This window comes from Budorcas taxicolor, chromosome 16 (assembly GCF_023091745.1).
Source record: "Budorcas taxicolor isolate Tak-1 chromosome 16, Takin1.1, whole genome shotgun sequence".
NCBI classification, from domain to species: domain Eukaryota; kingdom Metazoa; phylum Chordata; class Mammalia; order Artiodactyla; family Bovidae; genus Budorcas; species Budorcas taxicolor.
In genome coordinates, this window is record NC_068925.1 from 62,942,480 (window position 1) to 62,958,788 (window position 16,309).

The following is a 16,309-nucleotide window of genomic DNA, read 5'->3' on the forward strand; positions in this document are numbered from 1 at the left end:
TGACCCACTTTAGCAGCTGCTGTGTCCAGAAAAGAATTACTTTGACTTGGCAGCACTGGTGAATCCTCAGAGGGTATAGCTGAAAAATCAACGCCAGATGGCTTGCTGCAGATGCTTCTAAAGGTTACGCTTGTCAGATCACCCTGGAGAGCCATGCTGAGCTAACGTGGCGATGCCACACAGGCCCGGGGCCTCATTAGATGCAGGAGCCCCTCCTCCACCCCCCCCCCCTACCCCCGAGCCCAGAGACATCACTCGTTCCAAAGAGCAGCCTGATGAAAGCTGACGGGAGAGTGGGACAGACAGGCCCAGCAGCCCCCAGAAGGTCTTCTTTATCTCAGGTCTAGCTGGAGGTGGCTGGGGCCATCCTGAACAGACAGGCTTTTTGCAGGAGGTGAAGAGGGGGCCAGCCGCAGCCGCATTTTCTGGAAGCAAATCAGTGTAGAAATGGAGAGCTCTTGGAAGTGCAAGCTCTTGCTACTGGGGAGACAGGTGCACCTGAGTTGGTGTTCCTGATCCCAGGAGGGCAGAACACGCCCATCAGAGGCAGGGCCTGGGAGGGGACACGTAAGTGCTGGCGTCCTGTGTCAGGGGCCAGGTAGGGCTGCCTGGAGCTTGTGTGCTAGGACAGCACTGTGGTAGGAAGGGGCCTCCCACAGAGGCTGTTTAGCACCTGTGTCTGAGCAGACAGCATCCTCTCGGACAGGGACGTTTGTGGAGGCGTCAGCAGTGCCTGATGTTGACAAGGTTGCTGTTTGCTTGCTGCTGGAGTGCCTTATTCGCTCTGCGCTTGTCTCCAAGATCTTTGCCATACCTTTATGCCCTGGTCCCAGCACTGCTGGTGGGGACCTCGGGGATGCAGTAACTGAGTTGAAGGTATGTGATTGGGGTTTTCCAGGTGGTGCTAGTGGTAAAGGATCTGCCTGCCAATGCAGGAGACACAAGAGACGTGAGTTTGCTCCTTGGGTCGGGAAGATTCCCTGGTGAAGGAAACGGCATCCCACTCCAGTATTCTGGCCTGGAAAATTCCGCTGTAGCTGATGGGCTACAGTCCTTGGGGTCACAAAGAGTCGGGCATGACTGAGCAGTCGTGCGGCAGCGTACCTCATGGGATTAAGCTGTCCTGCGTCTCTCCATTTCTTCTTAATGAAGGCAGTATTTGAGAATTTTATCTTATTTGTTTTGGGCATGCTGCTATATAGCATGTGGGATTTTAGTTCCCTGATCAGAATCGGAACATACGCCCCCACCCCTGAATTGGAAGCACCATCTTCCTCACTGGACCACCAGGGAAGCCCCTCCATTTCTTCTTTTAGAACAAAAATATTATTTCTACCTTTGGCATGAATTCCAGGATGACTGAGTTCACCAGCTTGACTGTAAAGTTTAAGGTCATTGCTGTGGCTGAGAGGACCTGGAGTTCCTTATTAGATTAGGAATATACCACCTCTAAAACTGTGTTTTTCCTCTTAGAAAGTATAGCCCATATGCTGTTAGCAGAGCAGGGCCTTGCCCCCGGGGCCCGGTGTGGGGTGTTGTGTCTAAGCTGGCGTACTGAGTGTCCAGCGGGCCTCTCCTGCACTGGGCGGGCCGGGCAAACCAGGGCACCCTGCCTGTGCAGCAGGGGCAGAGCTTCTGCTCAGCGGGGCTGCTCTTGTTTCTAGAGGGTGAGATGGTGCTGTTTCTCTGGCTAGAGCCTTCCTTTCTGGGGAGGAATGCTCTGGACACCTGACCCAGGACCCCCACACTGTCAGTGAGCCCACCAGAGGGATTGTCTCACCACCCCTTCTCAGGTCCTGACAGGCTCAAGAGATGCAGTTGCAGATGGGGTCTTGGGCGCCAAGGGCTGCAGCGCCTCACAGTCACTTGAAGAGAACGGTCACCAGGAGGGGGGTCAGAGGGACTTTCCGGCCATGCTGAGATGAGCAAAGAGAGATGCTGCACCTCCTCACCAGGGGTGATTCTACCCAGGAGCTTTACATCTCAGCCACACAGCCCTCTCCAAAGGCAGGCCCACAGTGTGACTTTGGGGGGCCCTAGGCACTCTGGCCTTCGTGACTCCTTCCTCCATACCACGTGTGTGCGTGTCCAGTCGTGTCTGGTGCTTTGCAACCCCGTGGACTGCAGCCCGCCAGGCTCCTCTGTCCATGGGATTTCCCAGGCAAGAGTACTGGAGTGTATTGCCATTTCTTTTTTGAGTGGATCTTCCCGACCCAGGGATCAAACCCATGTCTCTTGGATCTCCTGCACTGGCAGGCAGATTCTTTACCACTCAGCCACCTGGGAAGCCCTTTCCCCGTAAACAAAGTTAAAATTTAAATTTTATGACCATGCTGGCTAAAAGGTAAATGTATTAATATTATATCTGAGAATGTTTTCTTTGACTTAAAAGTGTATTTATGTATTCTCTTTTGACTTGAAAAGAAACTAAAACATTTTCATGGGCCCCAGGAGAATTGTGGCTCCCAGGTACCGTGGCTATTGTGCCTGATGGATAAGATAGCCCTTTCTGCATATGGGTTCCAGGAAACAGGATGACTGACTGCATCAGGATCTGCTCAGATCTCAAAGCAGGCAGATCCACTTGCTTAGCAGTAGTTCTTTTTTTTTTTTAATCCTCCTGGAGCAGTGCCAATTGGGGAAAATCCTGGAGTCGGGGTTGGTGGCAGGTGGGCAGGCTGCCCCTGCCCACTGCATCCAGGACAGTGTAAACACCCAGGGAACATCTAGCGTCAGGCTTCAGGGAGGCCCCCAGAACTCGCACCGTGGCACTCTGCAGCTTCCTTGGTTTAAGAAGTACTCACCCACTCCTTGGAGAAGGAAATGGCAACCCACTCCCATGTTCTTGCCTGGAGAATTCCAGGGACGGGGGAGCCTGGTGGGCTGCCGTCTGTGGGGTTGCACAGAGTCGGACACAACTGAAGCGACTTAGCAGCAGCAGCAGCAGCACCCACTCCTTGGTGTGAATCGGGGGCTAAGGTACAGTGCGGTATGACACAGCAGCACCTCAGCTGTAGCTTTATTGTGCCAGCTCAGCATTCATGGCTGGGTGAGCACCAGCCCCTCTGTTGGTGTGACCAGAGGCCCCAGGTCCAAGATTTGAGGTTGTAGTGAGCTAACATGGCACAAGTGAAGGAATAAGCTCTCAGCTGTAGCTGTTTCCCATGGAGCTTTGCAGGGAATCAGTCTTGGACGATTTAACTTTGACATCTCAGGCAGCCCCAGGACCCCCAGTGGTAGCATCTATGTGTCATACGCCACGCCATCTGTGATCCAGACCATTCTGACCCATCAGGGTCTTGAGATTAGTCAGCGGCCTGGCTGTCGAGGCACCCAGGAAGGGGATGAATTGGAATGGTCAGGGATACCCTCGGGACCCAGGTGAGCACATGTTCACCGAGTCAGGCAGGCAAGACCATTTATGCGTACAGAAAGCACAGCCTGGAAGGATGCACTGTCCAGTCCAGTCAATGCCATGTATAGTTAAGGAAGTCAACCAGTTCAGTGGCCACTCTCCCCACTGGTTGGCATGTTTTAACAGTAATTGTTAAACATGGATGGTTTCTTCCTGCCATTGTCTGACTTCCTTTTAAAAAAATTTTTATTGGAGTATAATTGCTTTATAGTGTTGTGTTAACAAAGTGGATCAGCTATAGGTATACTATATCTCCTCCCACCATGCCCCCATCCCACCCTTCTAGGTCATCACAGAGCATCAGGTTGAACCCCCTATACAGCAGCTTCCCACTAGGTACTTGTGCTATGTCCACAATGAACTCCTTTCCTTTTAACTGCATACCCTACCTGTCTTTCTGTTGGGTAGCTGTAAATTTGGTGAAGAAGGAACTCACGTGAAGGCAGCCTTTTTGAGAGCACTGACGTCAAAAAGCATCAAAGCATCCAATTAGAGGAAGGATAAGTAAATCAGCCAATCACTCACATACATTTCATTTATAATAAGTTGTTGGAGTATCAAGACAAGCTTGAATGAGTTGTGCTAGGAGGAGGGTATAGTTAGGGAAGCCTTTGTAAGTGCCTTTGAGGACTAAAAGCAGTAACAACACATCAAGTATGCCAGCATAGATAACTGCATGGGTACTGTTCTCGGTGATTCAAAAGTAGTTCATTTCAGTTCAGTCACTCAGTCGTGTCCGACTCTTTACGACCCCATGGACTACACCTCACCAGGCTTCTCTGTCCATCACCAACTCCCGGAGCTTGCTCAAACTCATGTCCATCAAGTCAGTGATGCCATCCAACCATCTCATCCTTCGTCAACCCCTTCTCCTCCTGCCTTCAATCTTTCCCAGCAACAGGGTCTTTTCCACTGAGTCAGTTCTTCACATCAGGTGGCCAGAGTATTGGAGTTTCAGCATCAGTTCTTCCAGTGAATATTCAGGACTGATTTCCTTTAGGATTGATTGGTTTGATCTCCTTGCAGTCCAAGGGACTCTCAAGAGTCTTCTCCAATACCATAGGTCAAAAGCTTCAGTTCTTTGGCGCTCAGCTTTCTTTATGGTCCAACTCTCACATCCATACATGACTGCTGGAAAAGCCGTAGCTTTTTTCCCATCTCTTTAAGAACTTTCCAGTTTGTTGTGATCCACACAGTCAAAGGCTTTAGCGTAGTCAGTGAAACAGAAGTTAGATGTTTTTCTGGAGTTCTTTTGCTTTTTTCGGTGATCCAACAGATGTTGACAATTTGATCTTTGGTTCCTCTGCCTTTTCTAAATCCACCTTGAACATCTGGAATTTCTCGGTTCACATACTGTTGAAGCCTAGCTTGGAGAATTTTGAGCATTACTTTGCCGGCATATGAGATGACATAGCAGGAAAGAAGTAACAGGTCTCTAAAATCCAAGCCCCTGTCTCCAGTCAGAACCTGACCGTGAGCATGGTCAAAGACTAGTTCTGTATTCGTGGCTCCTTCTGAGAGAGAAAAACTCCCTGCAGCATGCCTTTCCCAGCTGGTCAGGTGCCGGTCAGTCCAGAAGCTGGTCTTGTGTGCCCTCTCCTTTGTGGAAACAAGTAGGGGTCACTTGGTCGTGCTAATCCCTCTGAACCCTGACATCTCCTGAGTCTTTGATGACAAATGGGTGGGATGGGTAGCCAGAGGAGGAGACAGCATCGAGCTATATCAGTCAGGGTTCTCCAGAGAATGAACCAACATAATGTGTGCTTATAGAGAGAGAAAATTTTATTCTAAAAAATTGGCTCATGGTACCTTGGAAACTTGGTAAGTCCAAAGTCTGCAGAGTAGGTTGGCTGGCTTGAGACCCAGGCAAGAGTTGCTACTCAAATCCAAAGGCAGTCAGCTGGCAGAAGTCCTTCTTGTTCTATTCAGAACTTCAACTGATTGGATGAGGTCCACCATACCATGATCAACTTTATTTGAAGTCCACCAGTTTAAATCGGCTTTCCTGGTAGCTCAGCTGGTAAAGAATCTGCCTATAATGCAGGAGACTTCGGTTCGATTCCTGGGTCAGGAAGATCCCTGCGTGAAGGGATAGGCTGCCCACTCCAGTATTCTTGGGCTTCCCTTGTGGTTCAGATGGTAAGGAATCCACCTGCAATGCAGGAGACCTGGGTTTGATCCCTAGGTTGGGAAGATCCCCTGGAGAAGGAAATGCTGAACCACTCCAGTATTCATGCCTGGAGAATTCCATGGACAGAGGAGCCTGGCGGTTGCAGTCCATGGGGTCACAAAGAGTTGGACACAGCTGATGACTAAGCACAGCACAGTTTAAATGTTAATCTTGTCCAAAAAACCTTCACAAAAACATCAAGAGCCTGGGCACCATGGCCCAGCCAAGCTGACACACAAAATTAAACATTGCACATGGCATCTATACACAGGTATGACTTAATGACTGGTAATCAAAGGCAGACAGGTTAAGAAGAAAGATTCTAGGAAACAGTGGCAGGAGGGTTGCATGAGATAAATGGAGTGGGAAGCCTGGAGGCCTCGCAAGTGGGCCATAGCTGGAAAGGGAGGCAGAGAGGAATGTGGAGGCCTGTATCTTTACCCCAAAGACTGTGAACTTGATCCTGTGCCCCCTTGAGAGATGATGCGATGAAGCTGAGATCCAGGAGGACCAATGAGTAGGAGGCCACTGCAGGGGTCCAGGGTGAGTGATAAAGGCAGGAAAGGATGTGAGTCCCAGGTGCTCATCAGTAGACTGGTGGCGAGGTGCTGCTGGGAAAGGCAGGAAGAAGTATGGTCCTTACTTAGGTGGCCTCTGATAGACAAGGGCCTGTAGGGTCTATTTACACAGGGATCTGAAACTCGGGTCACCTGGCTCCAGGGGGCCTGGTGTGAGATTTGTGCAGGTGTTTTCTTGAGCTGAGCAGGACTTGACCACCAGCCACAGTGTATCTCAGAGCAAAGGCTGACAACAGAATATGAGGACTCTTCCTAGCATAGTAATTGTTGTCACAGTGTTTGGGGACTGAGTGTGTGAGAGGGGCTGGGGAGGGGCAGATACAGGAGACAGCATTGGAACAGACTAGATGGCGAGACCAAGGAGAAACACTAGTGTTACTCTCTAAATTTTGTCCCAGCAAGATGCTTAGGAACCCTGAGTGAACACTTCTGAGAGGAGGAATGCTTAGAAACTTTGACTGCAGGTCCCACACGGTCTCCATGGAAACTGATGCTCTTCCCATTAAACCTTTATAACAAATGCAGTACTGCCACAGTTCATCACAGTTCACCAGATGCCCGTGATGGCCAGACTCACTTCTAAACACACACCAGGACTTTGGTACTATCCTTTCCTACAGTCCTGCGTTTAACAGCGTTTCATCAGAACTCAGACGGAGACAGGCAACAGAGGCAATGCCAAAAGTAGAGAAGGCCGTATTCATTTTGTTCAGCACTGTGTTCAGGATGGGGATGGGCCTGTAAGCTTCTCTGCTTTGCTGCTGGACTCCTGAGGAACCTGATTTGGGCAACTTTGGGTTGTAGTTTTCCCTGAGCGCTGTGCAGGACCGTGCCCCAGGGTGGACGGGTAGGGCTGGCGGGCCCAGGGAGGAGGCTTGTACCTTCCCCTCCTCCTGCTCATGACCTCTCTCCTCCTGCCTGCCCATCAGAGATGGGCGGAAAAGCCCAACCCTGGACCCGAGGATGACCATCGCCTGCCGAGACAACCTCCAGAATGGGAACACGAGCGACTCCTCCAGCGGGGAGTCCAGCAGCGGGCAGTGGCCGAAGCGGGGCGCCTCCCCTTCCCACGTCCGCTTTGAGGATGAGTCCGCCCGGGACGCTGAGTCCCGCTACCTGGAGCGGCTGCAGCAACGTCAGCTGCAGGTGCTCAGCACGGCGGACCAGGGTCCCCTGCGCTCCAAGCCCGACCTCGCCGACTACATCCAGGGGGGCTGCCGGCGCCGGGACGCGGGCGCGGGCGCTCTGCACCCGTTGCTGGGTGGGCTGCAGCCCGGGGGCCTCTCAGCGCCGCCGCCCGCTCGGGGCAGCGGGAGGAGGTGCCGAGCCTGCGGCCACTGCATCGCCTCCGACCCGAGGGTCCTCCGGGAGCGCGAACCCGCCTGCGGGAGGGAGGGGGCGGCGGCGCAGCCCCTCAGCTCTCGGGGTCTGAGCGCCCAGCTCCGGCTCCTCTCCGCAGCTGAGCCCCGGCTCCACACCGAGTGGATCCGGGAGACGCACATCGGGGACCAGGCGGTTCCCGAGGAGGCGGACTCGGCCCTGGACAGCACCGACACCTCCGACAGCTGCCGGACCGACAGTGAGGAGGCCGGGACCTCTCAGCCGAGCAGGGCCCGCCTGCGGGCCTGCAGGCCTCGGGGAGGCCACAGGTGGTTGCGCAAGGCTGAGATGGAGCCGCCCCGGAGCCCTCAGGCCTCGCACGACCTGCCTGGGCTGGAGCTCCTGGAGGTGTCAGATGAGGTGACAGAAGGCGCGGGCCAGACGATGGCAGGGGCTCTGCTCCCCAGAGAAGATGCTTTCTCTAAGCCTCCTGTCCAGGACTTGAAGAGGGCTTTCCCCGGGTCCCCGTGGCAGCCTGCACCAGGGCTGGAAAATAACTGGGCTCACCCCGGGGATTTTCGGACAGCCTACTCCATCGCCTCTCCCATGAAGCTGGGGTCCTCGGGGCCAGGCAGACAAGGCCCGGTTATAGAAAGCCAGGAGTCTCTGGGAACTGACTGCCCACAACAGAGCGGCGCAGAGCCCTCTGCCCACCACCAGGCCCCACAGCTGTCTGCTTCCCTCTGCCCTGACGGCTGGGTGCCGACCCCTCCCTCTTCAAAGAAAACCGCCTCGCCCGTGTCTCACAGGAAGGCAGCCCTGGCTGGGCTTCGCAGGCTGGGCAACCAGGGAGAGCCCATGGACAGCCCCTTGCCTGCTTCCAGAAGCGCAGTTCCCAGGACCCGTGAGCTCACCCCGCCACAGCCCCAGCCCCACAGCCCCCACAGCAGGCACCCCCTGCGGGCCCTGTCCACCAACAACTGCAACAGCAGCGCGCCTCAGGGGCTGCAGGAGCCCTGGGGAGGAGCCATCCTCGTGGGGGAGACAGGTGCCCGAAGCCAGGAGCCCGCAGCACCACTGGAGGACCGCAGAGATGGTAAGGGATGGCCCGGGGGCTAGGGTGGTGCTAGACCAGAGATCATGGGCTGGGTGTGTGGCCCACCAGGCACTTAACTGTTTCGTCTTAATAGATGACAGAGCTGTGCATTGCTCCTAGCAGCTCCCAGAGCCCGGCAGATGTTGAGGAAGTTGGCAGAGTCTGTGAGCGGGTGCAGGATTCGACATCAGCCTGGAGGCAGATTAGCCAACTCCCCCTGAGGAGGCGGTGGTAGGGGTGCTGAAGGAGCTCCAAGCTCTGTGGCTGTGGGAGGCCTGGGCTTTGAGGGAATTTTACTACCAACAGAGCAGAAAGAGGCAGCAGCTCCAGGATTTACTACTTGCTTAGAGCAGCAAATGCCAGATAATCCCATGGCTAAGGTCCCTCCCCTTCAACATTGTCACTTCATACATTCATTCAATACAGTCTGAGCATCCGTTACAGGCCAGGCACCATCCTAGGCCCTGCAGGGGATGCATAAGTGAATTAATTCAGCAGGAGTCTACCCCCTGAGACCCTCGGCGGCCAAGCAGGTGTGCTGTCTGGATGACACAGTGACCAGTAAGCAGAGCTCCTACAAGGAGTGCTGGGGTTGTTCTCTGGTGCCCTCCTAGAGCCCCAAGCCTACTGGGCACACTGGTAGGTTTCTGCAGGCAAGGCTGCTAAAGGCCGGAGGGTATCCCCTCTGCCCTTGGAAGGCGTCCTCATGTCATGGGCAAATCAAATCGTGAGCTTCCCCGATGCTATGATCTGACTTGAGCAGCTCGGCCACTCACTCTTAGGCAGAGGTAGCAGCCTTGCCTTCACGTGCCCACGGCTCTGGCAGCCCTGGTGCTGTGATGGCTTGGGAGGAATCCAGGGCTTGGGAACAGTGAGGTGGGAGAGGCCAGAGAGGTGACGGGCCATGCTGACCTTACTGAGGGTGCAGGTGCCCTGCACCCGCCCCACCTCGGGGGTGCTGCCACCCCTCTACTGCACATGGGGAGCCAACGCCACCCTATCCCTCTTGTACTCACAGGAACCTTGAGGAAGCAGGCCCCACCCCGAGTTCACGTCTGCCCTGTGGTTTTCCTCCCTTGGGTGGGCTCTAGGCTGGCTGCCCCTACCCACTTCCTGTGGGGCTCCGATTTTGAGAGTTGCTGACCTTTCTGGCCAACCCAGCCTTACCCTGCTGGAGCAGAGGGCCACGTGAGGCTCCTCCTCTCATTCACCACGAGGTCCTGGGCTCTTCACATCACCCCTCTGTCTCCAGTTCTCCTCTCTAACCTGAGGATATCATTAGAACGCATCTCCTAGGAGCTCAGGCAATAATCTCCGTAGAGGGTTTAACTCTTGCCTAGCATATGACAGATGCTCTAGAAAGGGTGGCTATCGTTTAGCTGTTAGACACAGCCAACCAGATTGTGGGTCTTGTCCCAGGAACACAAATCCCCCCCTGCCCCCCCCCACTGCCATATATGTCTCTCTCTTTTCTTTCATTGGAGGAAAATCGATTTACAGTGTTGTGTTGGAGTCTTCCATTGTTGTTGTTGTTGGTTTAGTTGCTAAGTTGTGTCCGATTCTTTTGCGACCCCATGGACTGTAACCCACCAGGCTCCTCTGTCCATGGGATTCTCCAGGCAAGAATGCTAGAGTCGGTTGCCCTGCCCTCCTCCAGGGCATCTTCCTGTCCCGAGGATGGAACCTGTGTCTCCTGCATTGCCAGTGGATTCTTTATCGCTGAGTTACCAGGGAAGCCCTTGGTTTCTGCCATACAGCAGTGCAAGTCAGCCATAATTATACATATATCCCCTCCCTCTTGAGCCTCCTCCAAGACCCTGATCCCACCCCTCCAGGTCATCACAGAGTGCCAGGCTGAGCTCCCTGTGTAATATAGCAATTTCTCATCAGCTCTCTGTTTTACACATAAAACAGGAAGTGTATATATGTTGATGCTACTTTGTCCATTTGTCCCACTCTTTGCTTCCCCCACTGTGTCCACAAGTCCTTTCATATACCTCTTGATACAGGAGGGACATAACTTATCATAAGCAGCCTTTTACTTTTAAAAAATTATTTATTTTTATTTTTGGTTGTGTTGGGTCTTCACTGCTGCATGTGGGCTTTCTCCAGCTGCAGCAAGTGGGGGCTACTCTTGGTTGCTATGCATGGGCTTCTCACGGTGGTGGCTTTTCTTGTCGCCAAGCACTGGCTCTGGCACGTGGGTTTCAGAAGCTGCAGCATGCGTGCTTGGTAGTTCTGGCACATGAGCTTTAACTGCTCTGTGGCTTGTGGAATCTTCCCAGACCCGGGATTGAACCTGTGTCCCCTGCTTTGGCAGGCAGACTCCTATCCACTGTACCACCAGGGAAGGCCAGCCCCTCATTTCACAGGTGTTTATTCCTCATCTGCTGCGTACCAGGTGCTATGCTGGGGGTGATGGGCTTCAGCCCAGGAAACAGGACCCCTCCCTGCCGCGTGTGGGTCTCACCACCGCCTCCGTGGCTCTCACGGGGCTCCTGCTTCCCTGCATCTTCCTCTGGCTCTCCTGCCATTGTCGCTAGGACTGCCCCCCTCGCCCCCATGACCTGTGGGGGTGGATCAGTGGCACGGGAGGAATGCTGTGGTTGTTGTAAGAGGACTCCAGGGCTGTCTTGCCTCAGCAGCTGTTGGCACCATCAGCTCCGTGGGCATCTCCTTCTCCCCGGCCTCAGAGGAGCCCAAGTCCAGCCAGGAAGCAGAGAGAGGGCTGCGAAGGACAGAGCCGAGTTCTGTAGGGCGCGTGTCATCCCGGTGAGTGACCCGAGCGACAGTCTTGACTTGGGAGGTTGGGGGTTGGGGTGCTGGGTGGGGAAGGAGCCCCCTGGACAGGCAGCAGGATAAGTTAACTACTCCCAGATCCTCGGAGGGCTTCTAGATTAGGTGCAAGCGTGGCACCCCAGCACTCCGTTCCCTGCCCTGTCCAGTCTAGTGTGCGTGCTTATTCATTCCCCAAGCTTTCCCTGAATGGCCTCAAGCTGCAGGTGCTGTGCTGGGCACAGCTGTGCATCCAGCCCCAGCCCTCCAGGTGCTCCCAGGATGGGCTCTCTGTCAGAGGACTTGCTCCTGACCCTGGGGTGGGAAGCATCCTTTCTCCACTACACATCATCCCTGGTGACATGTGGCCCAGGGCTTCACATGCTACTGCAGCCAGATCGCCACCTCCTGCCCCGTGTGTGCCCCAGAACTCCGGATTTGTGCACCCAGTTCCCCCAACATCCCCACTAGGGTGGCTGAAAGGCCTAGTGGAACTCTTGATCACTCCTCTGATGAAAGCTGCTTCCTGGGGCCCTCCCCCCAGCAAACACACAGCACACCGCCATCCCCACGGTGCTCGCACTCCGCCGTCTTGTCTGCCTCCTCCCCGTTCCCTCCCACCCTCATCCACTGGCACATCCTCTTTGGCCCCTGCAGCCACCTGCATGGCGTTCTCCTGGTCTCAGCGTGTTCCTTCTTGGTCTCAGCATGTTCCTTCTTTCTGTGCAAACCTAACATTCCCTCTCTGCTCTCTGCCTTCCTCTTGCCCCTTCAGTTCCTTCTCCATGCAATGGTCTGAAGTGTCCTTTGAAAACCTTAACAAAGTGATGCCATTTCTCTGACTGAAACCCCAGTAGTTTATCCTTTCACTTACCTTGCTGCTACTGCTGCAAAGTCACTTCAGTCGTGTCCAACTCTGTGTGACCCCATAGATGGCAGCCCACCAGGCTCCCCCGTCCCTGGGATTCTCCAGGCAAGAACACTGGAGTGGGTTGTCATTTCCTTCTCCAATGCATGAAAGTGAAAAGTGAAAGGGAAGTCGCTCAGTCATGTCTGACTCCACGACCCCATGGACTGCAGCCTACCAGGCTCCTCCGTCCATGGGATTTTCCAGGCAAGAGTACTGGAGTGGGGTGCCATCACCTTCACTTACCTTACCCTGATGCAAACCCCTTACCCTGACATAGCACTCAACGTAATTCAGCTTCGCTCGCCTGTCAGATCCCTGCTGATTCCTTTCCTCATTCCGTCAAAGTCCTACAGGCCTGGCCCCATTATGTTCTCGAACCCACCACACAGCGAGCCTCTTTCTGCCTAGGCCTGTGGTTTCAGCTGCTCCCTCACCCTAGAAGTCTCACCTCCAGGCTGGGCAAGATTGACTCCTTCCTGCCATTCAGCCCTCTGTTTAAATGTCGTCTTGTGAGAGAGGCCTTCCCCAGCCACCCTGTCACTCTCTGCTTCACCCTGCTCACCGGTCACTCAGAGGGCTTCTCCCTTTTTTACCAGCCTGTTGTTCATAAGCTCCCAAGTGGAAGGGTCGGTCCATCTGGTTTATCCCATACCCTCATTATTTGCCACATGCCAGTGCTGGCAGGAAGCCTCACAGAGGTTCTGAGCAATCCCTGGGTGAACGGATGACTGGTGAACCCATAGTTGGCTGTGACCCTGAGGGTCTTTGCTGCCCAAGCTGAGGCTCCTGCAGAAGTCCACTTGGCCTTTCTGTCTGCAGCCTGGCTATCACCTCCTCCTCGAGGCTGGGGTGCTGGCCCACCTGGGCCCCACAGGACCCTAAGGTTCTTGCCTCCCCCAGCCCTCTCCCACCCACCTCACATCCACCTTTGCATTTCAGTGCCTCGTCTGGGGTCAATGAGGGCCCCAGCCCACCCTCTGCCGCCACTTCTGACAAAAACAAGAAAAGCAGCGGAGGCATCGCCTCTGCCCTGGGGCTGAAGAAGTTCTTCTCGGCGCTGAGTCAGGGCACGCGGCCCAAGATGGGCAAGTCCCGCAGCTACAGCGTGGAGCAGCTGCAGCCCCCGGCGCCCAGCCCGGCTTCACACACCGGCACCCCCAAAGTGAAGAGAGCCCCGTCCTTACAATCCCTGCATCTGGTGAGAGTCCCAAGGGCCCAGCTGAGGGGTGTGTGAAGGCAGTGGGGTGGTAGCCACCACTGAGATGAAAGGTAAAGGAGGAGAGAAGTGCCAGGGGTGCTCCTGAGGAGCCCAGGGTGGGGAAAGGGACACTCCTGGCATCCCCACAGTCCATCCGCAAGATGTGGACTCCCTGGACACGGTGCAATGAGAGAGTTCTGTCCTTCCACCCTACTGCCCCAGCCTGGGCTCAGCCTAGACCCCTCCCCCTCCCTCACTCCGCCACCTCTGCCAAGGCCTGGCATCGGCTGCTTGATTATTCTGGAAGCTTCCCCGTGGCCACAGCCACTCTGTTAGTCTAGCACAGATTACTGCACACCTGGGCTGCCTCCTCACTGGCATCCCTGCGCTGCCTTTCCCCATGTGGCTTCCAGGAAGTTCCTTCCTACATACAAATCTGGTCTTGCCGCCCACGCCCCACCCCCACCCCCGCCCCCGCCTTGTGGAACATCCACCATTGGTCCCTTATCATCCCCAGGGAAACACTTTGAGGCCACTCAGCATTGCCAAAGGATTTCTATAATCTGACCGCTTCTGTAATCTGACTGATCATTCCCCTAATACTCAACCCCAGTTATCCTTGACCTTGCAGTTCTGAAATCAGGCCACACAGTTTGAACCTTCACCTGAAATATTCTTCCCCTCTTCTCCACCTGCTAATGCTGTTCATCCATCAATACTTAAGGCACGGCTTCCTTCAGGAAACCGTTTCTAATTCTTCCTTGGGCTGAGCTGGGCACCTCTGCTCCGGCTTCCGTTCTCATCCTGCGCTTTCCTCCTTCATGGAACTTGTCATGTAGTATTTTGGTTTTTGTCTGTCTCCCCTCAGTGGAATGTGATTCGCTGAGGGAATACTACTTGATCTTTAGATTGCAAATATTTAGTATGATAATTAGCATAGTAGACATACGCAGTACACAGCGAATGAATGAGTGAATGAACACAGGGCAGCCTGCTAAAGTTCCCTTCTCATGTGCTAGAGGATACCAACAGCAAACCAGTAGCAGCACCTAACTCTCAGCTAGGTCTCTGAAAGTGCTATTCTAGTCCAGGTTTTCCAGGTATCAAGTCTGTTCTCTTCCCTGCCCTTTCCCCTGGGCAGAACAAAGCAGGTAATTGCGGTTTAGGGCATTGGAGCCTTTCATTTTTCAGTCTGAAGTAGGGAAGAGAATGCAGGCTGAATGAACATTCCGTTGGTCGTCTTGCATCACGTATAGTATAAATATTTGCTGACTGGATGAAGTTGGAAGGCAAAGAAACAAAAGCAAAATGATCTCAAGCTGGGGACAAAAGCCTCGCGTGACATGGAGCTCCAGGAATTCTCTGCTTTTCTCCTGAAGTTAGATTTGTCCCTGGTGTGTCTGAGCCATGGTGCTCAGATGTATGGCCATCAGAGGTTCAGTCTGTGTACCCAAGGGAGATGACAGCCGATTATCTGCCATGTAATCTGAGTGGGCCGAGTTAGGAAGTAAGCTGGCCGAGAAAGGGTGGGAGCAAGTGCCGGGAGGACTGAGCAGCAGAAAGAATTGTTCAAGAACTAAAAAAAGAACATACAATAGGGCTCCACCTCACCGCGGTATATTCATGACCTATCTCAGGGCACACCCCTTCCTGTTGCACTGCTAAGTGTGCGTGGTGAGAGTGCAGACGGGCTTGGTTTCCACTCTGCCCTTCTAAGTAGGCAGTGAGCACCCTCACCACATGGGCAGCTCCCACGTCCTCTAGTGTCTGTGGCTCATTCGTTCCTCCCTTTTCCCCTCCTCCCTGCCTTTCCACTCTTGAGTTGAACATGACTTCTTCCAGGAAGCCCTCCAGAACTTCAAGGCAAGCTCAGGGCCCCATCTTGAGCTTCTAGATGATACAACTTCCTGAGAGCACGGATTCCCAATGTGATAAATAATGTGTGCAGTATTTGTTTAGAAGTCTGCCTCTGCCTGCCTCCCACCCGCTCCCTCGGAATAGCCTCCTCACTGGGTCAGTTTCTAGAACACAGATCGGACCTTGTAATTATTCTGATTACTATCACTCAGTGGCTCCTCTGCAGATGAGGTCTCTCTGGGTCTGGCCCTTGGCTCCAGCCCACTGCCCATCACCTCTGCAGCCCAGTCCCCCAGACCACAAGTATGTTCCAGAACATTCATGCCTTCTCCCATCTCTGTCTGTCTGCCTCTACTGTTTCTTATGCCTGGAACTGCCCCCTGCTGTCTTCATCTGGAGAGCTCTTGCTTCAGGTGCTGCGCAGGCAGCGGCTCCTCCAGGGCCCTGAGGCTTCCCTGCACAGCGTCATCCATGCTTCTAGCCTCACACTTACAATATACACTTAGGGCTTCTGACCTGTCCATGCTCACCCCACCCCCACCGTGGTGTGAACTCCTTGAGGGATGTCAGTCTTATCCATCATGCAGTGTTTTTAGGTGCATACTTGATAAAATTTTTAATGTCAGTGATCATAATAGGGATACGAAAGAATCACAAACTAAGATTTCAACTCTAAAATTGTGTTCCTTATTCTGTAATTATTTGATTTTACCTTTTTTAAAAAATGTATTTATTTATGACTGTGCCAGATCCTCACTGCCTCACGTGGGCTTTCTCTGGTTGTGGTGAGTGGCGTTACTCTCTAGGTGTACCACGCAGGCCTCTCACCACAGGGGCTTCAGTGTTTGAGTGCAGGCTGTAGGTATGCAGGCTTCAGTAGCTTGGTGCACAGGTTTATTTGTCCTATGATGTGTGGAATCATCCCGGACCAGATATCGAACCCGTCTCCTGCGTTGGCAAGTGGATTCTTAACCACTGGACCACCAAGGA

The 16,309-nt window shown here is 53.9% G+C and overlaps 1 protein-coding gene across 1 annotated transcript in view; it reads left to right on the forward strand.

The window, feature by feature from the left end:
- The window catches only part of KIAA1614 (KIAA1614 ortholog), a 41,931-nt gene that overhangs the window by 17,390 nt on the left and 8,232 nt on the right, over nt 1-16,309 (forward strand). Inside the window, exons 5-7 of the mRNA XM_052653993.1 lie at nt 7,093-8,579; nt 11,225-11,351; nt 13,204-13,462. Coding sequence (XP_052509953.1) covers nt 7,093-8,579; nt 11,225-11,351; nt 13,204-13,462 — 1,873 coding nt within the window. The remainder of the gene's footprint in view (nt 1-7,092; nt 8,580-11,224; nt 11,352-13,203; nt 13,463-16,309) is intronic.